The sequence below is a fragment of the Scyliorhinus canicula genome, chromosome 13, assembly GCF_902713615.1.
Source record: "Scyliorhinus canicula chromosome 13, sScyCan1.1, whole genome shotgun sequence".
Lineage (NCBI taxonomy): Eukaryota > Metazoa > Chordata > Chondrichthyes > Carcharhiniformes > Scyliorhinidae > Scyliorhinus > Scyliorhinus canicula.
Genome location: NC_052158.1, coordinates 42,493,770 through 42,506,860, shown reverse-complemented (window position 1 = coordinate 42,506,860; position 13,091 = coordinate 42,493,770). Strand labels below are relative to the sequence as shown.

The following is a 13,091-nucleotide window of genomic DNA, read 5'->3' as shown; positions in this document are numbered from 1 at the left end:
AATGTTAATGCAAGCCTACTTGTGACAATAATTATTATTATTATTAACGAGATAACCCCACATCAATAGCTCTTTGATCGTGCTCTCTGTTATAGGGCTAGGCGGTGGAGCAAAATGAAGTTGCAATTAGTTATAGAGTTCCAGCTGACATTTGTGTTCACTCTCTCTCTCCCTGACAAGTTTGCAGTTTGTAACTCGGTTCTCACAGCCCCGTTAGAGGGGGACCCTGGGCTTAGCCCCCCCACCCCAGTTACAGGGGAACCCGGGCACAGCCCCCGCCGCAGTTACAGGGGAACCCGGGCACAGCCCCCGCCCTAGTTACAGGGGAACCCCGGGCACAGCCCCCACCCCAGTTACAGGGGAACCCCGGGCACAGCCCCCGCCCCAGTTACAGGGGAACCCGGGCACAGCCCCCGCCCCAGTTACAGGGGAACCCGGGCACAGCCCCCGCCCCAGTTACAGGGGAACCCGGGCACAGCCCCCACCCCAGTTACAAGGGGGCCCGGGCACAGCCCCCGCCCCAGTTACAGGGGAACCCCGGGCACAGCCCCCGCCCCAGTTAGAGGGGAACCCCGGGCACAGCCCCCGCCCCAGTTACAGGGGAACCCCGGGCACAGCCTCGGCCCCAGTTAGAGGGGAACCCCGGGCACAGCCCCCACCCCAGTTACAGGGGAACCCTGGGCACAGCCCCCACCCCAGTTACAGGGGAACCCGGGCACAGCCCCCGCCCCAGTTACAGGGGAACCCGGGCACAGCCCCCGCCCCAGTTACAGGGGAACCCCGGGCACAGCCCCCGCCCCAGTTACAGGGGAACCCCGGGCACAGCCCCCGCCCCAGTTACAGGGGAACCCCGGGCACAGCCCCCGCCCCAGTTACAGGGGAACCCCAGGCACAGCCTCCGCCCCCCCGGCTCCAAACCTTTCCCCTCGGTCCTCGGCCCTTCCACTCCTGTCTGTCGGGTCCCATGTTAGTGAAGGATAATTCCTGGTGTTCCCCGTGGATTATCAGACCTCCCGGTGGTTAGGAGACCCTCCCCCCCCCCCCCCCCCCCGGGATGTCAGGGGGTCGGTGCTGTCTGTCTCCCGGCAGTAACTCTGTGTGTGTCTCTCTCTCTCACAGGGGCTCACACCTACAGCAGCATAGCTGGATGTGAGTTTAACAGCTCCGGGACCTGGACCTATATTGACTACGATGTCTATGATCATGAGCTGATCTCGTATTACGACTTTAACCAGAAGAAGTACATCGCGGTGAAGGACTGGTCGAAAAGCGATGCGGAGAGATGGACTAAAGAGAGCGGGGAATCGACCTACCAACAAGCGATCGCCATGTGTCAGACTAACATTGGCATCGATGAAAGTGACGTGCTGCCCCGGAGAGGTGAGAGCGGGGGATCGGGGGGGGGGGACTTCCCATCACCGGCCCTATGCCCCGACCGGGGGCCGTGCCCGGGTTCCCCTGTAACTGGGGCGGGGGCTGTGCCCGGGGTTCCCCTGTAACTAGGGCGGGGGCTGTGCCCGGGGTTCCCCTGTAACTGGGGCGGGGGCTGTGCCCGGGTTCCCCTGTAACTGGGGCGGGGGCTGTGCCCGGGGTTCCCCTGTAACTAGGGCGGGGGCTGTGCCCGGGGTTCCCCTGTAACTGGGGCGGGGGCTGTGCCCAGGGTTCCCCTGTAACTGGGGGCGGGGGCTGTGCCCAGGGTTCCCCTGTAACTGGGGCTGGGGCTGTGCCCGGGTTCCCCTTGTAACTGGGCGGGGGCTGTGCCCGGGGTTCCCTGTAACTGGGGCGGGGGCTGTTGCCCGGGGTTCCCCTGTAACTGGGGCGGGGGCTGTGCCCGGGGTGCCCCTGCTAACTGGGCGGGGCTGTGCCCGGGTTCCCCTGTAACTGGGGTAGGGGCTGTGCCCGGGTTCCCCTGTAACTGGGGGTGGGGGCTGTGCCCGGGATTCCCCTGTAACTGGGGCGGGGGCTGTGCCCGGGATTCCCCTGTAACTGGGGTGGGGGCTGTGCCCGGGTCCCCCTGTAACTGGGGTGGGGGCTGTGCCCGGGGTTCCCCTGTAACTGGGGTGGGGGCTGTGCCCGGGATTCCCCTGTAACTGGGGTGGGGGCTGTGCCCGTGGTTCCCCTGGTACTGGGTGGGGGCTGTGCCGGGTTCCCCTGTAACTGGGGCGGGGGCTGTGCCCTGGTTCCCCTGTAACTGGGGCGGGGGCTGTGCCCGGGGTTCCCCTCTAACTGGTTCGGGGCTGTTCCCGGGGTTCCCCTGTAACGGGGAGGGGGCTGTGCCCGGGTACCCCTATAATGGGGCGGGGGCTGTGCCCGGGTACCCCTATAATGGGGCGGGGGCTGTGCCCGAGCCCCCCTGTAACCGGGGTGGGGGCTGTGCCCTTGACCCCCTGTAACTGGGGGTGGGGGCTGTGCCCGGGTTCCCCTGTAACTGGGGTGGGGGCTGTGCCCGGGTTCCCCTGTAACTGGGGTGGGGCTGTGCCCGGGGTTCCCCTGTAACTAGGGTGGGGGCTGTGCCCGGGGTTCCCCTGTAACTGGGGCGGGGGCTGTGCCCTGGGTTCCCCTGTAACTGGGGCGGGGGCTGTGCCCGGGGTTCCCCTCTAACTGGGGCGGGGGCTGTGCCCGGGGTTCCCCTCTAACTGGGTGGGGGCTGTGCCCGGGGTTCCCCTGTAACTAGGGCGGGGGCTGTGCCCGGGGTTCCCTTGTAACTGCGGTGGGGGGCTGTGCCCGGGTTCCCCTGTAACTGGGGTGGGGGCTGTGCCCGGGTTCCCCTGTAACTGGGGCGGGGGCTGTGCCCGGGGTTCCCCTGTAACTGGGGCGGGGGCTGTGCCCGGGGTTCCCCTGTAACTGGGTGGGGGCTGTGCCCGGGGTTCCCCTGTAACTGGGGCGGGGGCTGTGCCCGGGGTTCCCCTGTAACTGGGTGGGGGCTGTGCCCGGGTTCCTCTGTAACTGGGGTGGGGGCTGTGCCAGGGTTCCCCTGTAACTGGGTGGGGGCTGTGCCCGGGGCTCCCCTGTAACTTGGGTGGGGCTGTGCCCGGGGTTCCCCTGTAACTGGGGCGGGGGCTGTGCCCAGGGCTCCCCTGTAAATGGGGCGGGGGCTGTGCCCAGGTCACCCTGTAACTGGGGTGGGGGCTGTGCCCGGGTCCCCCTGTAACTGGGGCGGGGGCTGTGCCCGGGGTTCCCCTGTAACTGGGGCGGGGGCTGTGCCCGGGTTCCCCTGTAACTGGGGCGGGGGCTGTGCCCGGGGTTCCCCTCTAACTGGGGTGGGGGCTGTGCCCGGGTTCCCCTCTAACTGGGGTGGGGGCTGTGCCCGGGTTCCCCTCTAACTGGGGCGGGGGCTGTGCCCGGGGTTCCCCTGTAACTGGGGGTGGGGGCTGTGCCCGGGTTCCCCTGTAACTGGGGTGGGGTCTGTGCCCGGGTTCCCCTGTAACTGGGGTGGGGGCTGTGCCCGGGTTCCCCTGTAACTGGGGTGGGGCTGTGCCCGGGTTCCCCTGTAACTGGGGGGGGGCTGTGCCCGGGGTTCCCCTGTAACTGGGGCGGGGGCTGTGCCCGGGTTCCCCTGTAACTGGGGGGGGGCTGTGCCCGGGGTTCCCCTGTAACTGGGGCGGGGCTGTGCCCGGGTTCCCCTGTAACTGGGGCGGGGGCTGTGCCCGGGTTCCCCTGTAACTAGGGCGGGGGCTGTGCCCGGGTTCCCCTGTAACTGGGGCGGGGGCTGTGCCCGGGTTCCCCTGGAACTGGGGTGGGGGCTGTGCTCGGGGTTCCCCTGTAACTGGGGCGGGGGCTGTGCCCGGGGTTCCCCTGTAACTGGGGTGGGGGCTGTGCCCGGGGTTCCCCTGTAACTGGGGTGGGGGCTGTGCCCGGGGTTCCCCTGTAACTGGGGCGGGGGCAGTGCCCGGGGTTCCCCTGTAACTGGGGCGGGGGCTGCGCCCGGGTTCCCCTGTAACTGGGGCGGGGGGTGTGCCCGGGGTTCCTCTGTAACTGGGGTGGGGGCTGTGCCTGGCGTTCCCCTGTAACTGGGGCGGGGGGGGGGGGGGGGGGGGAAGTGCCCGGGTTCCCCTGTAACTTTGGCGGGGGGGTGGGGGCAGTGCCCGGGGTTCCTCTGTAACTGGGGTGGGGGCTGTGCCCGGGGTTCCTCTGTAACTGGGGCGGGGGCTGTGCCCGGGTTCCCCTGTAACTGGGGTGGGGGCTGTGCCCGGGTTCCCCTGTAACCGGGGGTGGGGGCTGTGCCCGGGTTCCCCTGTAACTGGGGTGGGGGCTGTGCCCAGGGTTCCCCTGTAACTGGGGTGGGGGCTGTGCCCAGGGTTCCCCTGTAACTGGGGTGGGGGCTGTGCCCGGGGTTCCCCCCTAACTGGGGTGGGGGCTGTGCCCGGGTTCCCCCCTAACTGGGGTGGGGTCTGTGCCCGGGGTCCCCCCTAACTGGGGTGGGGTCTGTGCCCGGGGTTCCCCTGTAACTGGGGTGGGGGCTGTGCCCGGGGTTCCCCTGTAACTGGGGTGTGGGCTGTGCCCGGGATTCCCCTGTAACTGGGGCGAGGGCTGTGCCCGGGTTCCCCTGTAACTGGGGCGGGGGCTGTGCCCGGGTTCCCCTGTAACTGGGGCGGGGACTGTGCCCGGGTTCCCCTGTAACTGGGGCGGGGGCTGTGCCCGGGGTTCCCCTGTAACTGGGGTGGGGGGGGGCAGTGCCCGGGTTCCCCTGTAACTGTGGCGGGGGCTGTGCCCGGGTTCCCCTGTAACTGTGGCGGGGGCTGTGCCCGGGTTCCCCTGTAACTGGGGCGGGGTCTGTGCCCGGGTTCCCCTGTAACTGGGGCGGGGGGCTGTGCCCGGGGTTCCCCTGTAACTGGGGCGGGGGCTGTGCCAGGGTTCCCCTGTAAATGGGGCGGGGGCTGTGCCCGGGGTTCCCCTCTAACTGGGTGGGGGCTGTGCCCGGGGTTCCCCTGTAACGGGGCGGGGCCTGTGCCCGGGTACCCCTGTAATGGGGCGGGGGCTGTGCCCGGGTACCTCTGTAACTGGGGTGGGGGCTGTGCCCATGTTCCCCTGTAACTGGGGCGGGGGCTGTGCCCGGGTTCCCCTGTAACTGGGGCGGGGGCTGTGCCCGGGTTCCCCTGTAACTGGGGCGGGGGCTGTGCCCGGGTTCCCCTGTAACTGGGGCGGGGGCTGTGCCCGGGGTTCCCCTGTAACTGGGGCGGGGGCTGTGCCCGGGTTCCCCTGTAACTGGGGCGGGGGCTGTGCCCGGGGTTCCCCTGTAACTGGGGCGGGGGCTGTGCCCGGGGTTCTCCTGTAACTGGGGCGGGGGCTGTGCCCGGGGTTCCCCTCTAACTGGGGTGGGGGCTGTGCCCAGGGCTCCCCTGTAACTGGGGCGGGGGCTGTGCCCTGGTCCCCCTGTAACTGGGGTGGGGGCTGTGCCCGGGTTCCCCTGTAACTGGGGCGGGGGCTGTGCCCGGGTTCCCCTGTAACTGGGGCGGGGGCTGTGCCCGGGTTCCCCTGTAACTGGGGTGGGGGCTGTGCCCGGGTTCCCCTCTAACTGGGTGGGGGCTGTGCCCGGGGTTCCCCTGTAACGGGGCGGGGGCTGTGCCCGGGTACCCCTGTAACGGGGCGGGGGCTGTGCCCGTGCCCCCCTGTAACTGCGGTGGGGGCTGTGCCCGGGGTCCCCCTGTAACTGGGGTGGGGGCTGTGCCTGTGCCCCCCTGTAACTGGGGTGGGGGCTGTGCCTGGGATCCCCTGTTTTGGGCAGGGGCTGTGCCCGGGTGCCCCTGTAAGTGAGGCATGCCATCATGCCCGGTCTGAGCCTGTTCCCCCGGACGTCTCTCTGGCTGGAGATGTCTGGGAGAACATGTGGGAAGAGACTGCCCCATAGTGAGGAATTCCCCATTTCCTCAGTCTGAACGTCCCTGGCACCAGCAGTGAAGCATTACGCGGGTATTTTACAGCACTAACTACACTCCCTCTCTGTTGGTCTCCCTGTAAGTGGAGGTTTGTTCTTCAGTTTTGGGGGGATTTGTAAATTCAGTCAGGTTACAAATATCAGCTGCCAATTATATAATCTCCAGCCACAGGGGCATGTCCTGTTTCCACAGACAGCACAGGTCTCATTCCAAGGTCAGTTTTTATATTACTTGTGATCAGAGTTGTGAAGTATTACTGTCAGATAATAAATATATGTTGGACTTTATTGTCGATTCATGGCTCTGGCATGTTTTTATTTTGCTTTTTGTCACTCTCGTTGTCACATTTTGGCTGATCATTTGTTGGCATCCCTTAATTTTTAGCATCTCGTCTTTTTATAATCCCTGACCTTGTTGACAGTTTTACCGAAACATCCAATAACTCTTTTTTTATGGAATGAAACTTTAGAATTCTGACTCCTGGCCAAGCAGAGGCAGATAAAATAGCACAGAGGGATGTTCAGTGAACCCACTCCTGCCCAATTAGTCACATAATCCACACCTTGGTCAAAAGAAATGTGCTATATTTTCAGTAAGGAAACAAAGTCCAGTGCATTGAGATTCTGGCACTGGCTCCTGTCGGGCTGCTCCAGGTACCAGTCTGATCAGGGCCATATTGTTAATATGAGGAATATGAACAGCTTCATTTTGTTTCAGTGACAAAAGCAAATTATTGCAAATCCTGTAATCTGAAACAAAAACAGAAAATGCTGGACAAAGGCAGCACGGTAGCATGGTGGTTAGCATAAATGCTTCACAGCTCCAGGGTCCCAGGTTCGGTTCCTGGCTGGGTCACTGTCTGTGCGGAGTCTGCACGTCCTCCCCGTGTGTGCGTGGGTTTCCTCCGGGTGCTCCGGTTTCCTCCCACAGTCCAAAGATGTGCGGGTTAGGTGGATTGGCCATGCTAAATTGCCCGTAGTGTCCTATAAAGTAAGGTTAAGGGGGGGGGGGGTTGTTGGGTTACGGGTATAGGGTGGATACGTGGGTTTGAGTAGGGTGATCATGGCTCGGCACAACATTGAGGGCCGAAGGGCCTGTTCTGTGCTGTACTGTTCTATGTTCTCTATGTAATCTCAACAGGCCTGACAGCATCTAAGGCGTGCGAACGGCGTTTCGCATCTTGATGACTTTGTCAAAGTTGGAGAGAACTGGAAATACGATGAGATTTATACCCCACCAGCCTCCACATTCAAAGAATCATCCTCCACCAACTCCAGCATGATGCCACCACCAAACATATCTTCTCCTCACACCCTGTCAGCATTCCACAGGGATTGTTCCCTCAGGGATACCCTTCGCCTCCACTCGTGCAAATTCCCGATGGCAGGGTTCACTTGTGCTTGGAAAAATGGGAAACCGTGGCTGATGAGGGAAGGAGAGAGAGGAGGTAGGTGACGGAGTGGTGTTACTGTGGGTTGCAGGTCCTGACACTGGCCTGGATGGCTGAGGTGTGGGGATCCTGCCAGGGGAGGGGGAGGGCGGGGGTGACGGGAAAACAGGGCATGGGGCCAGGTGCCTCCCATCCCACAGGACTGGGGTGATGCCCAGTCACGGACTGCCATTGCCACAGCCAGAAGGCAGCCATCTTGCTGCGCACCCCACTGACCGCTCACCCTGGCCCCTGATTCTGCCGAGTGCCACCGGCCATATGGATGCCCCCGAGCTCTCATCCCATCTGCCATCCTCCGGAAAACCACCCCACCCCCAACTGGCCGCCACCCACCGGCAAGGCATCACACGGCCCACCCAAGGGCGATGCCCACAGTAGACCCCACAGAGAGGGCATTGCATGGGGGCCATGGAGCGTACTGTTGCATGGGCAGCAGCAGGCAATGGTACCCCTGGCAGCAGGGATGGGCACCAGGGCCAGAGGCCCCCATGCACCGAGCACTGGGGCCTGGGGGAGGCACATGCAGGGGCAGAGTTTGCAGTGCCAACCGGGGCAACATTTCACCCATTGGACCTGATTGGGCACAGGGGTACGCACCATGCTAACATGTCTGCCTTTCACCCCTGCAGACAATGGATATTGGAATTCAACCAGCAATGGTGACCTTCCTCCTAGTCTCGTGGCCCTGGATGATGCACTGCGGTACAAGCAGGAGTTGCCCAAGAAGGAGGAAGATGCAGTAACAGTGTCTGCCCCAGAGGAACATGAGCCAGCCACTGAGGATTGAGAGCCGGCTGCCCAACAGGTCGAGGAGGAGGCGGTGCAAAGAAGGCGCCGCATGAGGCCTCGTGTGTACCGGCAGCGCCAGTCATTCCAGGGCCTGTCGCACCAGACATACCATCAAAGACATATCTGCCAGATGATGGCGTACCTGGCACCGCGGGGCAATGGGGAAGGACACCCACTCCTTATAGCCATCGTGCCCGTCGCCCGGAACATTTACACAGAGTCCTTCCCAGGCGCTGAGTGGGGACCTGTCCAGAATCTCACAGACCTCGGTGCACAGGTGCATCTGCACGGTTGTATGCCTGATCGGAATAATGCATCCATTTCAATGTGGACCGTGCCCACTAGGATCCCTAGACAGCACGGTTCACCACCACCGTCGACATGCCCAGGGTCCAAGGGATGATTGACGGAATGCATATCGCCCTATGAGCACCTACAGGTGACAGGTCGCTCTTCACAAACTGAAAGAGGTTCCACTCGATGAACGTGCAGCTGGTGTGTGACCATCAGATGCGCATCGTGCACGTCTGTGCCCGATACCTGGGCAGCATGCACTGTGCCTTCATCCTGGCACGCTCAACAATTCCTGACCCTGCTGCGGTTGGCTTTTGGGCAACAGGGGTTATCTGCTGCAGTCCGAGTTGATGGCCACAGACCAACGTGGAGACCCACTACAATGACCCCTATTGTCCCCATCCCTGCCACTTGGGGATCCAGGGATTCAATGGAACTGTGTAATGAAATGGCCAGCTTGGATACAGGGATCACCCTAGTGGATGGTAGACAGTGCTACCGTGGGCAGGAGGCAGACATTGTCAAACCCAGGCCTTGGACATGCTGATCCATAGCCAAAACCAGTGCCCCAATGCCTCCACTGTGACACCACCTCCTGGGTGGCATACATCGGCACCACCTCCTGCTCCTGCACACGGTTGGACTCCTCCACCTACGCCTGCAGGTGCTGAATATTCGCCGGTAACCCCTCATGTAGTCCCTGGCTCTGCAATTGCATCTCCACAATCGATGGGACTGTCCTTTCCAGAAGCCTGAAATCCATCTGAACAGCTAGTCCCTGAGATCGGCTTGCCCTCCGACTGTCCATCCCCTTGGGAGTTCCTACCTCCACCTGATGTACTGGTGCATCTATCCCCAGGAGCCTCTTCACCTAAACTACCCAACCGAAATGAATGTCTCTCTGATGGTGGGGGGTGTTGGGGGCAGCTATGACAGAAAGTCAATATCATTCCAGGACCCGAGTATGGGGTGGCCTGGGTCTCCGGGGGGTTGCGGGAGGGGGGCTGCTGGCTCCTGTCTGTGTTGGTGTATTCATCACTGCTCAGCATCCGGGTCTCAGGCTGTGGCACTGGCTGGTGGCAAGAGACGCCAGATGAACCTGCTCCATCACCAGCAGGTCCTTCAAGACACAAAACGGGACGCATGATTAGACTGCGGGCAGTCGGGGGATGTGGGGGTGAGGGTGGTGCTTTAGGGGTGTGCGGACAGACGGGTCATGAGGAACCGCAACTCAGTAGGGTCTCACTCCCTTGTCGAAGGCCGATGTCCACACCGGCGACTGCCCTTTCCTCTGGCCCACTGACCATGTCCAGGACCTTCTGCTTTGCCACAATGAGGAGCCGCAGGTCCGGCGGTCCCCCTCCAGTCTTCTCCCACTCCTGCTGGTTGTGTGCAGCCTTCTCCTGGTTAGGGAATGTTAAGCAATGGGTTCAGAGACATTCCAATTAGATGTCTCATTGATGTTAAGTATCCAATAATTGACACTGATATGTTGAGGGGTTGCAGGTGGCTCTTGTGGCATATGATGTGGTGCTAGAGTTTTGGAGATGGTGTGTTCAAGGAAAATAAAGGTGTTTGGGAATAGGAGCAGAACTCTGGACTCTTTACTCAACAGCAGCCAGAAGCTAACTGGAGAGGGGGGGGAAACAGACCACGCAGTGTTAGACAGTCCCACACATGCAGCCCAGCTGGTGGCTTCAGTGACCAGGGCACCTGGCCATAGCGGCCAGCATGGGTACTGGCAGATGGTGCAGGGTGGGGGTTCGGGTTTGGCGAACGGTGGCGGCTGGCAGCCTCCTTTTTGGGCCGGGGTACAGGTGTTCCCACTTCTCCTCCACGGTGTCCAGCAGGGTCTCTGGTTCTGCATCAGTTTAAAAAAAAAGGGTGCTGCTCTCCTTATTGCCATCTTGTTGGCTGGGATGGTGTGTGTGTGGGGAATCTGGCACTGTTTTCCATTAGAATCGATTATGTTACATGTGGCACCTGTGCTAGCCCCTCAATGCTCGCTGAAATGGTCAGTTTTGTCGTGGAAGTCCACGAATCCTGCCCTCGTGTCAACACAGTCTCAGGATCAGTTCCGTCCATAAGATCAGTTCAGACCCTCAAAGGGTTATTCAGGAGTCTGACAAGAGCGGGCAAGAAGTTGTTTTTGAATCTGTTTGTGCATGTTCTCAGACTTTTGCATCTCCTACCTGATGGAAGAAAGAATAACCCGGGTGGGAGAGGTCTTTAATTATGCTAACTTTCCCCAGGCAGCAGGAGGTGTAGATGGAGTCAATGGATGGGAGGCAGGTTTATGTGATGGACTGGGCGGTATTCACAACTCTCTGAAGTTTCTTGCAGCCTTGGGCTGAGCAGTTGCCATACCAGGCTGTGATGCAGCCAGATAGGAAGCTGGATTCTCCATACCGCCGTGTCAGATTTCTAGTTCAGCATTCCGTCGGGATGTTCCATTTTGCTGGCTGGTCAGTGGGGTTTCCCATTGTGGGACAGCCCCACGCTGTCAGGAAACCCCGGGCTGCCGGCAAAACGGAGCATCCTGACGGCAGAGAATCCAGCCTAGGATGATTTGCTTTCTATGGTACATCTATAGAAATTTCATAGAATTTACAGTGCAGAAGATGGCCATTCAGCCCATCTAGTCTGCAATGGCTCTTGGAAAGAGTACCATACTCAAGTCTACACCTCCACCCCATCCAGCACTAAGGACAATTTTGGACACTAAGGGCAATTTAGCATGGCCAATCCACCTAACCTGCACATCTTTGGACTGTGGGAGGAAACTGGAGCACCTGGAGGAAACCCACGCACACACTGGGAGAACGTGCAGACTCCACAGTGACACAGGCAGGAATCGAACCTGGGACCCTGGAGCTGTGAAGCAATTGTACTAACCATTATGCTACTGTGCTGACATTTAGTAAGTCAATGCGAACATGCCGAATTTCCTGAGGAAGTATAGGTGCTGTTGTGCTTTCTTGGTTGTAGCGTCGACCTGGGGGGACCAGGACAGATTGTTGGTGACATTTACACCTAGGAATTTGAAGCTGTCAGCCATCTCCACCTCGGCGCCATTGATGCAGACAGGGACGTGTACGATACTTCGCTTCCTGAAGTCAATGACCAGCTCCCTTATTGATGTTGAGGAAGAGATTATTGTTATTACACCACGCCACTAAGCCGACTCGTCGTTGTTTGAGATACGACCCACTACGGTCGAGTCATCAGCAACCTTGTAGATGGAGTGGGAGCTGAATTGTGCCAGACAATCATGTCCGTACAGGGAGCATAGTAGGGGGCTAAGTACGCAGCCTTGCGGGGCCCCGGTATTGAGGACTATTGTGAAGGAGGTTTGTTGTTTATTCTTCCTGATTGTGGTCTGTGGGTCAGAGAGTCGAGGATCCAGTTGCAGAGGGAGGAGCCAACTCCTAGGTTTTGGAATTTAGATATGAGCTTGGCTAGAATTATAGTGTTGAAGACAGAGCTGTCGTCAATGAATAGGAGTCTGATGTAGGAGTCCTTATTGGCGAGATGCTCCAGGGACGAATGTAGGGCCAGGGAGATTGCGTCTGCTCTGGACTGACTGTGGCAGTACGCGAATTGCAGTGGATCAAGGCAATCTGGAAAGTTGGAGTTGATGGGCGGGATTCTCCAACCCCCTCCCGGCCGGGTCGGAGAATCGCCGGGGGGGGTGGTGAGAATCCCGCCGACTGCCGAATTTTCTAGTGCCAGGGATTTGGCGGGGGCAGGAATCGTGCCGTGCCAGTCGGGAGCCATTGGCAGTGCACCCCCCCCCCACCCCGGCGATTCTCCGGCCTGCGATGGGCCGAGTGACCGCCCATTTTCGGCCAGTCCCACCGGCGTAAATTACAACAGGTACTTACCGGCGGACCTGGCTGTGCAGGTGGGCTCTGGGAGGGAAGGAAGGTGGGGGCGCGGAGGGATCTGGCCCCGGGGGATGCCCCATAGTGGCCTGGCCCGCGATCAGAGCCTACCGATCCGCGGGCAGGCCTGTGCCGTGGGGGCACTCTATTCCTCCGCGTCGGTGACTGTAACAGTCCACGATGGTCGACGCGGAGATGAACCCCCCCCCCCCTGCGCATGCACTGGGATGACGCCAGCACACGCTGGCACTCCCACGCATGCGCCAACTCAGCCCCTTCGGCGCCGGCTGGCATGGCGCAAACCACTCCGGCGCCGGCTTGCACCCTGAAGGTGCGGAGTGGTTCACGCCACTCCTTCACACTGGAGTACCCACCCTGCCAGTTTTCACAGAATCCCGCCCGATGTATCTCATGACCAATCTCTCAGAGCACTTTATAATGATAGATGTCAGGGCCACCGGTATGATGGTGGTCTGCTTGAAGCAGGTCAGAACCTCGGATAGGGGTAGGGAGAGGTTAAACATGTCTGCTAACACACCCGCCAGTTGGTCCACGCAGGATCTGAGTGCCAACGTTTGTTCCAGTCTAAATAATCCTGCAGCTTTAAATTCAAAACCAGATCCAATTTTGACACTTAGTTCTATATTTTGGACCTCCATTATAGATGGGGTGCTTGTACTTTACAGCAGACTGGGGTTATGTGAAGCAGCCCAACATCTTCTCTGTGGGTTATGGACTCCTCCATAGCAGCCGTTGTGCTTTTGTGAGCATCTCTCATCTTCCCTCAGCTAGGAAAAG

General features: G+C 60.7%; 1 protein-coding gene across 1 annotated transcript in view; it reads left to right on the top strand.

The window, feature by feature from the left end:
* Positions 1-13,091, top strand: part of LOC119975903 (SLA class II histocompatibility antigen, DQ haplotype D beta chain-like) — a 40,778-nt gene that overhangs the window by 6,261 nt on the left and 21,426 nt on the right. Inside the window, exon 2 of the mRNA XM_038815839.1 lies at positions 1,120-1,380. Within this exon, the coding sequence (XP_038671767.1) occupies positions 1,120-1,380 (261 nt within the window). The remainder of the gene's footprint in view (positions 1-1,119; positions 1,381-13,091) is intronic.